At 35.7% G+C, this 17569-nt stretch overlaps 1 protein-coding gene across 2 annotated transcripts in view; it reads right to left on the bottom strand.

Moving 5' to 3' along the window:
- Nucleotides 1-17569, bottom strand: part of Chd2 (chromodomain helicase DNA binding protein 2) — a 183212-nt gene that overhangs the window by 154922 nt on the left and 10721 nt on the right. For both annotated transcript variants that reach the window (XM_071608653.1, XM_027956129.3), the window contains exons 3-4: nt 5186-5417; nt 918-1004 (exon numbers count right to left, since the gene is read on the bottom strand). In XM_071608653.1, coding sequence (XP_071464754.1) covers nt 918-1004; nt 5186-5417 — 319 coding nt within the window. The remainder of the gene's footprint in view (nt 1-917; nt 1005-5185; nt 5418-17569) is intronic.

Raw genomic sequence — 17569 nt, 5'->3', positions numbered from 1 at the left:
TAACCTAGTGATAGATACTACGAAAAAGGAAAGCAAAAGCAAACCAGTTCAGAGGTCACTCAAAATCAAACATCACAAATATAATGTAGATATGTTAGGGTGAATTAGATTTTTAAAGTACATTTGCAAAAAAACCCACACTCAACTCACTAACCTTTGACTATCAATATTATAACTTTCAGAAGAATGTTAAATAGCTAAGAATATCAAAGTCCTCCTAAGAAGGCAGAAAGGGGACATTTTATTGAGACAAGAGTATCTCTTCAGAATCTAGTCTATCAATCTAACATAAAGATAAGAATCCACAAAAATATCACACAATCTGAGAATGGTAAAAGAAGTTTGATTCTATACACAAACAACTCCAGTACATAATACCAGTTTCAAAAAGCACCAATCTATTCAATCTCTCATAATTAGATCAGAGAGTGAATATATTGGAAACTAGTTTTATCTCACACTAAAAACGATCAAGAAAACTAAATTTACAGAAATTAGATAAAATACATTACTTAAGAACTCTCTCCTTTCCTTTCTCAGCAATAAGTCCAAAACTCTTTCCATTGTTCTTTGTTCATCAGTTCAACCAAATCTACATCTAGAAGCAAGAGGTTTAAAAAAAAAAAAAAATCTTGCTACAATCAATTTCACTATGAGAAAATTAACTTAAAACAATTTGAGGTCTGTTTTGTGTAACACTCTAATATTCTACTGAAACATTAACTATTATATTTTTGGTAAGTTTCTTGTATTTAACTTCTTGCCTTATTATTTCTGTCACAGAAACCTCACATTAAAGTCAATTAACTCCCATGCCTGAAGTTCAGTCTTATTAATGGTAACACATTCCACAGTCACAAAGGATAAAATAAGAAATTTAAATGTATGTATCCCCTTAAAACAATTTTTATTCTTACCTCTTCCTTAATATTAAATCGTGATGGTTCTTGTCTGCTTCGGTTTGATCGCCTAACCCCATAAACATCAGGATATTCTTCCCACATCTGTAAAATTAATAGGCCATGGATGAATTTTTTTTCTTGATCTCCATTTAGTATTTAAATCACAGGAATATTTATTTAAATTCAAAAGAATTCACATAATTAAATACCAAAAGAGTTGTGTGGCTAATTTTGTTTATGATACAACAAAGTTCCATCTTTAAAAAAGAAGAGACATAATAATGCTAGGACACAAAGTTTAATAATTCCCTTCATTACTTAATAATGGCTAGTAAGTTATAGGACACACTGTTTACTCACTGTTAAAATACAAACTTAAAAAAAAGAGTTAAATAATATGGTTAGGCAAAATAGCAATTTCACTAAAGACAAAGTATGTACTGATTAATTTTAAATTCCCCAATTCTTTTTTTTTTTTTTTTTTTTTTGGTACTGGGATTAAACCCAGGGGCACTTAACCATTAGGCCACATCCCCAGCCCTTTTTTGTGTTTTATCTTGAGACAGGGCCTCATTAAGTTGCTAAGGGTCTCATTAAGTTGCCAAGGCTAGTTTTTAACTTTCAATCCTCCTTGCCTCAGCCTCCTGAGCCACTTAAGATATTACAGGCATGTGACACCAAGTCCAACTTAATTCCCTAATTCCTGAGATTCAACTTTTACTACAAAACTACAACTCAGAAATTCAAGTCTAATTAAGTAAGAATCAGGGTATTTGCATATTTTTTAAGTTCCTCAGGTTGTGTATTTCCCAGATACATGTTAGAAATTCTAAGGACACTGTTATCCTTTTATTCTAGGAACACCTATTTTTATTCTCAAACCATAATTAGCCCTTTGCTTTTATGACTTGAACTTTTAATAAAATCCTCACCAGTGCTTTCAAAAACTTAAGGAACTAATAATTAGGAGCTGGAATTGTGGCTCAGTGGTAGAGCCTAGCATGTGTGAGGCACTGGGTTCAATTCTCAGCACCACATATAAATAAATAAAATAAAGGTCTATTGACAACTAAAAGATATTTTTTTAAAAAAAAAATTAAGGGACTAATTAAAGAGATACTAAAATTTTACTCTCCGTCCCCAGAGATAACTAATATATTCTGTTATTTTAAAACAAAATCTCATAAGCAAAAGGGATTCCCATGGACTGTGGAATGCTGACACACACAAAAAAAGTCTAATAGTAGCTAAACATGTAAAAAAAATGCTTAAAAGCAAAAATTAGAAATGTAGGTTTGTTATCAAAACACAAATGACAGGCAATGTCATGAAAACATTTGGAAATGAGAGCCACTGTCTTGAGACTGGTAAAATATTTTCACTTGAAAGCATGGAAACTGGGTCCTAAAACAGAAAACTGATGAAAGATGATCTAAAAAAATACAATATTACCATGCCAAAGAAAGACATTATTAACAATGACTTAAAAAAAATAGGAAAATAAAGAAAACAAAGCCTAAAAAAAATTAATTAATTTTAAAAAATAAGGCCAAAATAGGCATCTTACAACTATAATCTAACATAATCATGCAATTTAGTATTCTTAGATTCTCTAATTATCTTAGAATAACCATCTTGGAGTTAAAAGACAAAAAGCCCAACCAGAATGAATTAGGAATAATCAAGTGGTTGGAAAAACAGGTGCAAGAGGCAAGTAAACGCAAAACAAGCCAGACAAATATGACAGAGAAAGGAAAAAAGAAAGTGCTTCACTGTAGTGTGTCTGCAACCCCAACTCCTTTTGGGACCTCTACTAGAACTTTGAAATTATTTACATGAATCAACACAAATTTTTATGGAACTTTTATTAACGAGGATGGCTAAATCATATTTAAATTTAGCTACATCAATCCGTTTTATTACTTTAGTAAATTAGCCATGTATTCTGTTCAACTATTCCAACTTTCACGGAATATACCATAATGCTTATATCCTAAAATCATCTTGTGATCATATTTGTCCTTTTGAGGACCAATGATATCTAATTCAACTCTTCCACGAAAAAGCTACCCTCGGAGTTATCACTACTGAATAATCCTACATAAATAACAGAACTTTTTTCCTGTTGGGAGAAGGTGAAGGATGTCACCTTATGAAAAGGATGTACACAAAAAGCAAGCCTTCTATTAAGTTCTCATTTTAGAGTGCCATTATTAAAGGCACAATACAGTCATTCTGACTGCTTCTAGGTCCACTTACAACCACTACCACCACCCACCACTGTGCTCGGGATTGAACCCAGGGCCTTGCACATGCTAAGTATATGAATTCAATCTTGGCAATGCCTTCTCTCATTTCTTAGTTATTAAAGAAAGTAAATAAGATCTTAGAAATAGCAGTTGTGAATCCCAAAGAGTCAACCAAGATTTCAGTAAAACTTTAAACTTACAAGTCATGATTTCTACAGTTTCCTTTTACTTCTACATGTAAAGAGCTCTTACTATAGGAAAGATAATTATACCTAGACTTCTGTGTTCATATTTCATTCAACAATGTATTGGAACAAATACATAATAACAAATCCCATCAATATTACAACTGTAATGCACCAATAAAAAAATGTGGGAAAAAAAAAATCATTGGAGTTTTCTGAAAAGAACACCTGATGTAGATGTACAGGGTGAACCAGGCTCAGAAATTAGGCTCTAAGCATCACTGAGCAAGACCTTCTGACACATGCCGGATGGCAAATTTCTGATGATACTCAGTAAAAAATTTCTAAGTAACACTTCTATGTGACCTTTTTGAAAAAAAAAAAAAAAAGGGCCACTTAAACTGTATTTTTAAAAAGTATACCACACAAGGAGCAAGCAACACTTGAGTGTCTGAAAGGGGCTTCGCTGACTATTATTATTCGTAAGGACGTCTTTCATTTTCCTATTAGACTGCCATCAGGATTCTCCAACCTAACAAGCTCCTAAAGGTAGCATACCATTAAGCAACAATTATGCTGGGAAGAGAAAATCTGAAATAAGCCAGATTTAGAATCAACTGTGTTAAGAGTTAAAAGTGGTTTTGTTTTTTAAGTTGTTTGTTGAACTTGCAGGTAATATAAACCTACTTGTAATATTATGAAAATCTGAGTGTGCAAAGCATAGATTAATTTATATCTTCAAGTATAGCTTAAATAAAAAATGATTTGGCATAAAACCTCTGACTTCATTAAGGTTCTTTTTCTCCCATTACTGAGAATTGAACCCGAGGCCTTGCACATGCTATGTTTCTAAATTTTTAAAAGCAATAGTCTGGAAGAGAGTAAGGAAAGGTACAAGGAAATGAGATTAATCAAATTATATATGAACATGACATAATGAATCCCACTACTATGGATAATTGTAATGTGAAAAAATTTAAAAAGGCAATAGTCTTTGGGAGCTGGCAGTGTTGAATTAAACTGGTGGATTGCTTGCCTAGCACGTGTAAGGCCCTGGGTTCAATCCCCAATACCATGGGTGGAGCAGGAGGTGGAGAGTGATTTTTTTTTTTTTTTTAACTTTCAGTGACCGAATCAATATTCTCTCAAAATTATATTTTAAAAATTACATTCTGAGTTTGGGGTTGTGTCTCAGAGGTAGAGCGCTCGCCTAGCATTTGTGAGGCACTGGGTTCGATCCTCAGCACCACACAAAAAATAAAATAAAGGTATTGTATCCATCTACAACTAAAAAAAAAAAGTTACAATCTGATGATTAAACCAAGTAATTAGTTTTTTCCACCAAAAGAAATGCATTCTAAAAAGTTTGACCATCAATAAGAAAATGTTACATGACTCAAATTTTTTGCCCTTTTGCATTCTTTACTAGAAGATTCTTTTCTGTTTTTGTTTTGTTTTTTTTTCTGTAACAAGTATTTCTCTTCCATTGCTCAGCTAGCAAAAACTGTCTTTATTCTTGGATCATGATTATCTATCACTGAGCTTTACAATTGCACTCCACAATCAAAAGGAGAGTTACTATTAACTATTAGTGGTGTTCTCTGATACTAGCACAGCATAACATTTTTTAACTAATTTTTTTAAGTTAAAGACCAAAACTATAAAAATTTGACTTTTGCCGTATAGTTAGATAGTTTATATTACTAAATATTTTTCTTAAAGCTCTATTAACTAAATCGGTTGGTAAATCAGAAAGGCATTGCAAATATAGAAAAGGTGGCTAAAACTCATAGGTCTGGGGGCTGGTCCTATCTAGCAGCACATCAACACTGTACAACAAAGAAGATACCTTCTTCACATCAGCTATCCGTTCCTTCTTGGATGCTGGCTTCTCTTTGGCTTCTGGAAGAACTGGTTGGGATTTGGAACCTGCAGATTCACTCTCAGATTCTGACTGACTCTCAGAAGATTCAGAACTGCTGTTCGACTCGCTCCCATGTCCACCTCCTGGATCACTGGCCTGCTCACTTTCCGATTGGCTGCCTGAATCTGAACCTGAAGCTTCTTCAGAGGCTGAATGACTTGATTCAAAAAGGGAGAGAAGAGAGGCAGACACAGAGATTTAAGAATTGCCACATAAATCTATATTTTTAAAAATTCACATGATAAAATATCAGTAGATAGTAAGTTTAGTAACATAAGAGCAAAATCCTCAAATTCATTTTTAAATGTTTATAACACAATGTTATTGATATTATTCAACAATCCCAACAGCTACCTCAAGTGCTTCTACGATGCTGTGTATCAGCTGATCTTAGATAGACTAGTTCTTTAACAAAGGCCCAAAGGTGAGCCAAGCACAATGACACATGCTCATAATACTAGATGCTCAGAAGGCGGAGGGAGGAAGATACAAATTTGAGATCAGCCTGGGCAACTTAGTGAGACCCTGTCTCAAAATAAAAATACAGAAAGGGCTGAGGATGTAGCTCAGTAGTAGAACAAAGTGGTCTTGGGTTTAATCCCTAGTATCAAAAAAATAAAAATAAGAAGGACCTGAAGATTGATACTGCTCCCTTTATTTTTTTATTACTATTAGTTGTTCAAAACATTACATAGCTCTTAACATATCATATTTCATACATTTGATTCAAGTGGGTTATGAACTCCCATTTTTACCCCGTATACAGACTGCAAAATCACATCGGTTATACATCCACATTTTTACATACTGCCATACTAGTGTCTGTTGCATTCTGCTGCCTTTCCTATCCTCTACTATCCCCCCCTCCCCTCCCATCTTCTCTTTCTACCACATCTACTGTAGTTCATTTCTCTCCCTTGTTTTTTTTCCCTTTTCCCTCACTTCCTCTTATATGCAATTTTGTATAACAATGAGGGTCTCCTTCCATTTCCATGCAATTTCCCTTCTCTCTCCCTTTCCCTCCCACCTCTCATCCCTGTTTAATGTTAATCTTCTTCTCATGCTCTTCCTCCCTGCTCTGTTCTTAGTTGCTCTCATTATATCAAAGAAGACATTTGGCATTTGTTTTTTAGGGATTGTCTAGCTTCACTTAGCATAATCTGCTCTAGTGCCATCCATTTCCCTGCAAATGCCATGATTTGTCATTTTTTAGTGCTGCGTAATACTCCATTGTGTATAAATGACACATGTTTTTTATCCATTCATCTATTGACGGGCATCTAGGTTGGTTCCACAGTCTAGCTATTGTGAATTGTGCTGCTATGAACATCGATGTAGCAGTATCCCTATAGTACGCTCTTTTAAGGTCTTTAGGGAATAGTTCGAGAAGGGGAATAGCTGGGTCAAATGGTGGTTCCATTCCCAGCTTTCCAAGGAATCTCCATACTGCTTTCCAAATTGGCCGCACCAATTTGCAGTCCCACCAGCAATGTATAAGTGTACCCTTTTCCAAACACCCTCGCCAGCACTTGTTGTTGTTTGACTTCATAATGGCTGCCAATCTTACTGAAGTGAGATGGAATCTTAGGGTGGTTTTGATTTGCATTTCTCTGACTGCTAGAGATGGTGAGCATTTTTTCATGTACTTATTGATTATATGTCCTCCTCTGAGAAGTGTCTGTTAGGTCCTTGGCCCATTTATTGATTGGGTTATTTGTTTTCTTATTATTTAATTTTTTGAGTTCTTTGTATACTCTGGATATTAGGGCTCTATCTGAAGTGTGAGGATTAAAAATTTGTTCCCAGGATATAGGCTCCCTATTTACCTCTCTTATTGTTTCTCTTGCTGAGAAAAAACTTTTTAGTTTGAGTAAGTCCCATTTGTTGATTCTTGTTTTTAACTCTTGTGCTATGGGTATCCTATTAAGGAATTTGGAGCCCGACCCCACAGTATGTAGATTGGAGCCAACTTTTTCTTCTATCAGATGCAGAGTCTTTGTTTTGATATCAAGCTCCTTGATCCATTTTGAGTTAACTTTTGTGCATGGCGAGAGAAAGGGATTCAGATTCATTTTGTTGCATATGGATTTCCAGTTTTCCCAGCACCATTTGTTGAAGATGCTATCCTTCCTCCATTGCATGCTTTTAGCCCCTTTGTCAAATATGTATATCAGCGACAAATCTTCTGAAATGGAAATGAGGAAAACCACCCCATTCACAATATCCTCAAAAAAAAATACTTGGGAATCAACCTAACAAAAGAGGTGAAAGATTTATACAATGAAAACTACAGAACCCTAAAGAGAGAAATAGAAGATCTTAGAAGATGGAAAAATATACCCTGTTCATGGATAGGCAGAACTATCATCATCAAAATGGCAATATTACCAAAAGTTCTCTATAGGTTTAATGCAATGCCAATCAAAATCCCAAGGGCATTTCTTGTAGGAATAGATAAAGCAATCATGAAATTCACATGGAAAAATAAAAGACCTAGAATAGCAAAAGCAATTCTAAGCAGGAAGAGTGAATCAGGCGGTATAGCGATACCAAACTTCAAACTATACTACAGAGCAATAGTAATAAAAACAGCATGGTACTGGTACCAAAACAGGCGGGTGGACCAATGGTACAGAATAGAGGACACAGAGACCAATCCACAAAAAAAAAAAAAAAAAAAAAAAAGACACTGCTCCCTTTAAATGATGTAAAACTGAAACTCAGAAGTATTTGTCATTTTCACACCTCCCTGACACAGAAAGTCCAAAAATCTGACCAATCTGAATCCACTATCTTATCTGTAAGAAAACCAAAGTGTGTACTACAAAGAGAAAGAATGCAATCTGGTTGCCATTATACTAATCAGTGGTTCTCCATAGGTGTAAACTAGACTCCTCTGAGGAGCTTTATAAAAATATATACACATTAATCCCAATCCAGAGGGGTCCTGCTTGCAAAAGGGGTATTGATTCTAATGTGACTGCCCAATACTGGCCTCTATACATTCCCCTCCCCTTCCTCACTCCAAACATCCCTCAAGGAAGAGGGAATTGAAGAATGTAGGTAACAGCTGAAACACAAGGTTCACAAACAAACAGAACATTCAGAGATGACAGAGTATCAACCTCAAGCTCAAAGACAATACATGTATATACTCAAGAATATAACTAATGTGATTCTGTAACCTGTACACTTGGAAAAATGAGAAATTATACCCCAAATTAAAAAAAAAAGAAAAAGAAAAAGCATTTAGGCACCCTGGTAGAACTGAAAATACTTTAAAGTGATAAGAACTAAAATGGAGGAATTCAATGGCTAAAGAGATAAGATAGTTCTCTTTTTCTTGAAAACTATCTTTTCACAAGAGGGGCAGGGCTCAGCAAAGAAAGGCAGGCAAAACAAAAGCCAGAACCTAGAGTAACTTCTCAGAAAAGTCCTTGACTTTAGCAATTAGGAGGTAAGTCCTATGGCATGAAGCCTATTAAAGAAGGGAAGCTTCATATTTACCAGCAAAGCAACTTCCAAACTAGAAATAAGATTATACCACTTGACAAATATGTATACAAAATTAATAGATTAGAACACTGGAAACTGGGATAGACCCAAATAACGCTGTGTGATCTATTATAAGCACAATTGAGTGCAGGAACCTTGCAGTTACCAAGAAGCAATGAAAAATAATGGGTAGGGGCTGTCTCTACCTAAAGGAGGGAAGAAAGGTGGGGAAAAATATAAACTGCCTGATTGCCTCATAGTTATAAGGCATAATTCTTTGCATGTATTTTATATGGACTTTATATGTATTATTTTGCTTATTCCCCAGAACAATACTATTGAGAGTTAGTATTAAGGAATGAAAAAAATGAGATGTTTTAAAATTTGACCAATGACAAAACTAGAAAATCTGAAGGTTATGGGGAGGGCAGATAATCCAAGACTAACTCAAAACCCACATATTATTTTGCCATAAGGAATAAAAACCTTAAAGACTCAAAGTAAATCTTATCCCTATTATAAAACGTCTCCAAAGTCAAGACATCCCTGCTATGAGACTCACAACTTTTAAATTCTCATTATAATTATTGACTACTTAGCCCTTTTCAGATCAAGCTGACTAGACCAGCTAATTAAGACACATAAGTCCCTAACTCTATACCTGTGTACAATCAGAAGGCCATCACTAGGCAAGAGGGGAAAAAAATAAATAGAAAGAAAGCTGGACAATAACAGTTAAAAAGTACAGCCTCTGCAGGAGGATCACAAGTTCAAAGGCAGCCTCAGCAACTTATCTAGGCCCTCATCAACATCGTGAGACCTTACCTCAAAATAAAAAGTAAAAAGGACTAGGGATGTGGCTCAATGGTTAAGTGCCCCTGGGTTCAATTCCCCATACCAAAAAAAAAAAAAATGCAGCTTCTGGCCAGACCCAGTGACACACACCTGAAAATCCAGCAACTCAGGAGGCTGAAGCAGATGGATGGCAAGTTCAAGGCCAGCCTGGGCAACCTGGCAAGACCCTGTCTCAAAAGAATGGGAGGGGGAGGACTATGTAGATCAATGCTGGAACAACCCTAGGTTCAATCCCCAGGGGGGTGAAAGAGGGTGCAATCTGAGTCTCTAGCATCTAGTTTTCATTCTAGTACTAGTGGTAGATTGCTCAGGCCTGCACCATCCTGTCATCTACCTGTAGAGTCATGAGACCATCAAATGATAGCTATAAAATCAATATTCTATAAATGCCAAAGCCTTATCCCAAAAGGCATATATTTAAGAATCTCACATCCAAGCTCAGATTTCATTCTCCACAGCTAACTACTGATGAGCCTATACCACAAAAATCCATGACTCACTGGAATTTGTTAGTTTTGCTTTCACCATTTGCTCGCTAAAAGGTACAGAAGCTCCTGAGTTTTCTTATAAATTAAGGGATTCAGAAAGGGGAGTGTGTCTGAAAAGGATGTGAGGAGAACAACCTGAAAACTGCGCATATACAGCAAAGCAGCACAGTGCCTCAACGAAGTCAGATCAGAGAGCAGCTACCCTTGGCCTGGTCATTGTAACAGCAATCTCAGCATGCCCTGTAAAATCTGGCCTCTGACAATTCCTCAGACCCATCAGATAACAACTCCTGCCCACTGCTCCAGCTACCAACCACCCACAGAATATCAAGTACGCTAAGCTCTAATAGTTCTCATCTCCACCCCTACATCCACTGCTTATGTAGCAAGCTAATTTTGAGGTAACAGGCACTGAACTTATGATAGGAGAGCACCTAAGTTCAGTGCCTATTAGATACTTCTAAATGCTGATGTCTAACATATTAATTACTACCACTGAAAACCCCAAGAATGCAACCTCATTTTGAAGTCAGCTTCAACCCTCATACTCTGCTGGCTCTCCTCACTTTTAGCAATGACATACATCCTGAACTAGAAAACTGACCCCAAAACCCAGCTGTTACCATCTACACTACCTTGCCTCCCATTTTTCCCAATATATAAAAACAGACTTGAGAGGGAAGCTCATCTTCAATGTTCCTTGAACCTAGTATGTTAGAGAAGGGGAATTTACTGACTTCACTAGAAAATGCAATCTGCCTCTTTTTGAAATGACTGGCTTAGTTTTTCAGTTACTATATTGCTTAACTCCAGGTAAGACGTGGAATCATATTCTGGCAATCACACCAACTAAAATTATCACAGGACCACAGTATGTTCTCCCACAAAATAGAAAACATTCCAAGACTGAAAATCTTCAAGTACAACTAAAAAGACCCAGAGCAAGACACAATTACACTAAAGACCCAGCATTTAGTCTACAAAAGAGTACTAGAACAGTGTAGCTAACTAGTAACGTTTTCAGTCTTTTATGCTAAAAAGTAGGAATCACTACAGATATAATGTAATGCCCATGTCAGGATATGTACATATATTTCATTCCCTTTGAACTGCCTCACAGTATAAATAAGCTCTATTTTACTTAAAGCTAAATATGGAGCTGGGGTTGTAGCTCAATGGTAGAGAACTTGCCTAGCATGTGGGAGGCACCTCATACAAATAAATGAACAAAATAAAGGCCATCAACATCTAAAAAACATTTTTAAAAAAAGCTAAATATCTGATACACTTCCATATTTACTTCCAAATTATTCACTATACAAATAAAACTATAAATATTCTTGTATATAACTTCTTGTGCAATTGTGTATTTTCTGTGCTTATATGGAAAATGACAAGTAGAAACATAACAATGCACAAATAGCAGCTGGTAGGTAGAAAACACAGCCATATTCCTATCAGTACACACTTGTTTGAAATGCATTTTAATCTATAAATTTGCAACAGTGCTTAACTCTGTTGGATGAGTTATCAAAAATACACACACACACAGACTTATGAAAATCACACCCAAGAAAGGACAAATACCAAATACCCAGTTCCATGTACTTCTGATGACTGAGGAAGATGTTATCAGAAAATGATATCTCTCACATCTTATGATTGAAGCTTAGTGGTGAATTCACAGCTGTTCATTATATGTCTTAAACAATTTTAATGACTAAATGTGTTCACTTTTCAAAATAAATCCATCTTAAAAGAGTCAAATGCAAGGTAGGGAAGCAGGACACTCAGTCCCATATAAAATGAGTTAAAAATTTAAATAAGTATTTTTTTTAGATATACATGACAGTAGAGTGTATTTTGGCATATTATACATACATTAAGTACAATTTAACTCTATATAGACCTCTGAGAATTCCTCAGACCTCATCACTTAACCATTCCTGCCCACTGCTCCAGCCACCATGAACCCACATTCTTTTGGTTGTACATGATGTGGAGTTTCACTGGTGGTATATTCATATTTGAAGATAGGAAAAAGTTATATCAAATCCATTCTACTGTCTTTCCAACAATAAGTGTTTTTAAAATTATTTTTGAAACCATCATGTTAGAGCAAACATTCAATAAAAAACACATATTTGAGGTGGGATGCTTCTTTAAATACAATTAAAAGGCATTACTTAGCTTTCATACTTACAGAGGGACATATTCCTAAATGTTGAAATGGAAAATGGCTTTTTAAAAAAGTAACAATGGCCAGCAGTGGCTCACACTTGAAATCCCAGTGGCTCAGGAGGCAGAGGCAGGAGGATCAAGAGTTCAAGCCAGCCTCAGAGAGGCCCTAAGCAACTCAGTGAGACCCTGAGGATTGAGGATGTGGCTCAGTGATTAAGTGTCCCTGTTAAATCCCCAGTACCAAAAAAAAAAAAAAATTAAAAGTAACAATGAAAATATATTCACATTTAGGGGACTGAAAGTCTATTCCTTCAAGGTATAGGAAGTTTCCTGAAAGACTATGTAGATTTGCCATTAATACCTAATTATAGTATTAAATACCATTAGTACCAAAGTGTAGTTTTATGCCAACTAATAGCAAAGGAGGTATAAAGCCCACAAGACTAATAAAAAGGGTTAAATTTAGTACTTGGGTGAGTTGTTCTTTAATAAAGCATTCACTAAATAATAAAGTAATAAAACTCCCTTGTTTCCAATGGTTTCACAGTTTTAAAGCAATTAAAAATAAAATGTTCAACAAAGATTATCTACGATGTACACAGAATCTTCATCAAAAAAGAAAAAGTCTATCTGAAAATTACTCAAAATACACTTGTAAGCAAGTTTTATATATTTTGACTGAACTACTCCTCCAAGAGAAATATGACATAAAAATAAGGGAACAAACTTAAGTGAAAACTTGGATTTTAGAGTCCAATAGAAAATGTTCATGAGAAAAATTTAAACACTTCCTTTCACTTACGGATAAAAGAACTTTGTATGCTGTCAAAATCTTTCTGAAGTAGGTAAAAATAGAGTAAATATTTCTTAAACCAGATAGTGAAAGCAAACAGCATTGTTATTGCTCCATTTCCTAATTTTTAATTGCTATTTCCTGAATGGCCACAAGAGGGCAGCACAGCAACATTCCACTTAATGCAAATCTCTGGGTTCTCTGCCCCAAGAATCACCATTTTCAGCATTTAAATAGTGTTTATTTTCCTAACACAAAAAATGGCTGAACTGCTTTGTAGACCTCAGCTATTTTGTTGGTGAAAGCAAAATATTAAAAAATGCAAAGCTATCTACTATGGAACTCCATAAAACTTAGTTCCAGAATGAGTTTCTATCAATGTAGAATGAATTGCTAATATTTGTGGAGCACTTATTTGTCAAGCATAAGTAAAAAGTCTCCTAATTAAAATTAATTAATTAGAATTACTCCAAGGAGAAGACTATAAGATCAAGCGTAGCTGTAAGTCACTCCATAGTCTGACCCCATCCTCTATGTGGTTGGTGCCCTTCCTTCTCATACATTCTTCAGTTGAACAGATTGTTAAACCAACCAAAGCTGGTGCATAAATTATTCCTTTCCATTCACTTTTAAGTGTCTTAGGAAGATGGAAAGGTAAACATTACTAAATCATAAATTTCTTTCTGGCAAAGAACACAATGTAGTTCCTTTTAAAAAAAACTGCATTTTTAAGATCCCCTTAAACTTCTAGTTCAAGTCCTATGATTCTAAAGAATAAACAACATTACAAGGGAATATTGAACACTATTACACAGAAATATTGGGAAAAGAAATTTGTCTGTATGACAAAAGATATATATACAACATATGAGGAATCCCAACGACTCTAGAGGCTGAGGCAGGTCTTTGACGCCAGTCTTAGCAACTTTAGTGAAGCCCTAAGACCCTGTCTCCAAATAAAAAGTACTGGGGATGTGGCTCAGTAGTAAAGGGGATTCAGTTACCACCAACAAACTCCTGCCCCGCACCCACCAAAATTACATATCAAAAATCCAATAGAGATGAGTGCAGTGGTGCATGCCTGTAATCCCAGGGGGCTCAGGGAGCTGAGACAGCCAAGTTCAAAGCCAGCCTCAACAACAGCAAGGCGCAAAGCAACTCAGTGAGACCCAGTCTCTAAATAAAATACAAAACAGGGCTGGGGATGTAGCTCAGCAGCCCAGTGCTCCTGAGTTCAATCCCTGGTACCAAAAAAAAAAAAAAACCCACAAATCTCATAGAAAACTAGGCTAAGAAAATGGACATGCAATTATGAAAAAGTAACTAAAACAGCACATAAATTTAAGGAAAAATAATTAAGCCTCACTGGATAATGAGAGATGTATATTCGGACAGATTATTTCACACATCTATTTTGCAAAAATTTAAAAAGTATAATATTAAAAGATGTTGGAGGGCTGGGGTTGTAGCTCAGTGGTAGAGTGCTTGCCTAGCATGCATGAGGCACTGGGTTCAATTCTCAGAACCACATATAAATAAATGAATAAAATAAAGGACCACCAACATCTAAAAAAATATTTAAAAAAATAAAATAGGGGGGGCTGGGGATGTGGCTCAAGTGGTAGCGTGCTCACCTGGCATGCATGAGGCCCAGGTTCGATCCTCAGCACCACATACAAACAAAGATGTTGTGTCCACCGAAAACGAAAAAATAAATATTAAAAAAAATTCTCTCTAATAAATAAATAAATTGATTAATTAATTAATTAATAAAATAGGGGCTGGGGTTGTGGCTCAGTGGTAGAGCACTCACCTGTCACATGCAAGGCCCTGCGTTTGATCCTCAGCACAAAATAATAAACAAAAAAATGGCTGAGTAAATAAATAAATAAGATAAAGATGTTGTGTCCAACTACAACTAAAAAGTAAATATTTCAATAAAATAGGCATATGAATCCTGGAATTCATGTGAGTATCTAGCCCAGATAAATCAAACTGGTGCAACAGACAAGTACAAAAGTATTCAGAACTCTTCTCATAAAACCCAAATTATAATAATCATCATTATCTACATATCCATGTATGAACATGTGAGCTATTCATCCCATGCAATTAAATGGTGATTAGGGCTGAAGTACAACCACAATTTCAAAACTATTTCTGAAACTTAAAATTACATGAAATATGTACATTTTTAAATGGCAAATTTTTATATGGCAAGGGATAAAAGGGATACTAGTGAGGAGGGTTAAACAAGATTATAGCTATGTCTAACATCTGCATTAAAACTTCAATTGTATTATTTGAACTTTTCTAAGTTCTTCATGATTTTACAAAATACTATGCTTTTAACATCACAAAACTGATCCCTTCCTAGGATTCAAAAGTTCTTCTAGAAGTTACTTTAAGTAGATAACACTATGGACTTTCTTCGAAGTGCTAATTTATGGAAGGCCATTGATATCGACTGAAGTCCCTGAGAAACAATATGGTTTGGTTTCTTATGCTACACGAAATTGTTCATGCCACCTTCAGGAAAGAAATGATAGCCATATTACCAAACAGGTCAATTCTAACTAGCATGGTAACAAAATTCCCTGTGCTTTGACCTTTACAAGGAAAGAAATCTTGAGTGACTGGATATTTACCCATCTGCTTTTTTGTACTGTTGTTTCTTCTTCCTGTTTAAGCTATCTTATAAAAATTGACTGTTATGGACTGGGGTTGTAGCTCAATGGTAGAGTACTCACCTTGCATGTGTAAGGCACTGAGTTCAATCCTCAGCACCACATAAAAATAAAGAAATAAAGGTATCATGTCCATCTATAACTAAAAAACAATTTTTTATTGACTGTATGTTCATAGAGTGCCTTATTTTTTAAGATGGGGTACTGGTCTAATTCATAAATCACTAATAAAATCCAATTAGATCTTTAAACTCAATTTGTTAAAATTTGTCTTCTGACAGAAAAAAATAGCACATGTATAAAAGAGTGTGCACAATACAGAGTATGTTGGTACATGTCTACAATCTCCGCAACTTGGGAGGCTAAGACAGGGTCACAAGTTTAAGGCCAACCTGGGCAACTTGTTGAAACTTTCAAAATAAAGCAATAAACAATGATTAAACAAGCAAACCAGTTGATGATTCTTAGCAAGTAAATTTGAGGAATTAAATGCCTACATAAAGCTAAGAAAATAGCACTGCAAGAATTTGACCTATCACTCCCTTCCTTCAAAATTACAACTGATCAGCCACACATTATTGCCTGTATTTTAATGTCAAACGACTTTATCTGAACTGAAAACACAGTAACCATTTAAGATTTTCAACATCCACCACACTGAAAAACTCCTTCCTTAGAAGGCATTATCTACAGGGCTGGGGATGTGGCTCGTGCGGTAGCACACTCACCTGGCATGTGTGCGGCCCGGGTTCAATCCTCAGCACCACATACAAACATAGATGTTGTGTCCGCCGAAAACTAAAAAATAAATATTAAAAAATTCTCTCTCTCTCACTCACTCTCTCTTTAACAAAAAAAAAAAAAAAAATGCCATCATACTGTCTCAGACATTTTAAAAAAAGAAGGCATTATCTACGAAGCAAACGTTCCCAGTCCAGGCTATGAAACAGACCCACACAGCGCTTATAACATTTCCTCTAACCTACTATAAAACCTGTAAAAATGCAATCAAGTACAAGACTTGCATTTTTATTTTTCATTTGGTACTGGGGATTGAACCCATAAGCACTTTACCCCTGAGGTACATCCCCAAGCCCTTATAATTTTCTGAGATAGTGAGAACCTATCTAAAATTTGCTGAGGCCAGCTTCAAATTTGTGATGATGTTGCCTCAAGTTTCCCAAGTTGTTGGATTTACAGGAGTGAGCTGTCACACCCAGCTGTTTGTTTGTTGGGGGGACGGGGGATACTGAGAATTGAACTCAGGGGTGCTTAACCACTGAGCCACATCCCCAACCCTTTTTGTGTTTTATTTAAAGACAGGGTCTGAGTTGCTTAGCGCCTCGCTTTGGCTGAGGCTGGCTTTGAACTTTCGATCCTCCTGCTGCTGGGATAACAGGTGTACGCCACCACACATGGCCACCCACTTATTTTTTAAAATCCAAGTGATTCTCATGAAAAAACTATGTGGCACAATTCCCACATAGCTTGAACAAAAATTAGAGGCAAAGCACAAATATTCATAAACTAAGGTCAAGTCCAAAGTGTATGTGTGGCAATGGAGTCAAAATGGTTGAGGGAAAAGTTTTGAAGTCTCTAGTACTTCACTATCCACCTACCTTTCCTCCGATATTAAAGTGTCCCCATGGGAATCACATCAGGGACACATTTTTACTTAAACATTGTGATGTAAAATCATGGCCTTTTGAACAGTATTTTAATTCTGGCATCAATTACATTCACAATGCATCGTGCTTTTGTTTTTGTTGTTGCTGTTTCTTTTTTTGTATAAAATTATATTGAGTACAAA

This window comes from Marmota flaviventris, chromosome 2 (assembly GCF_047511675.1).
Source record: "Marmota flaviventris isolate mMarFla1 chromosome 2, mMarFla1.hap1, whole genome shotgun sequence".
Classification (NCBI taxonomy): Eukaryota; Metazoa; Chordata; class Mammalia; order Rodentia; family Sciuridae; genus Marmota; species Marmota flaviventris.
Note: the sequence above shows the minus strand (reverse complement) of the source record. Positions and strands in the feature narration are given on the sequence as shown.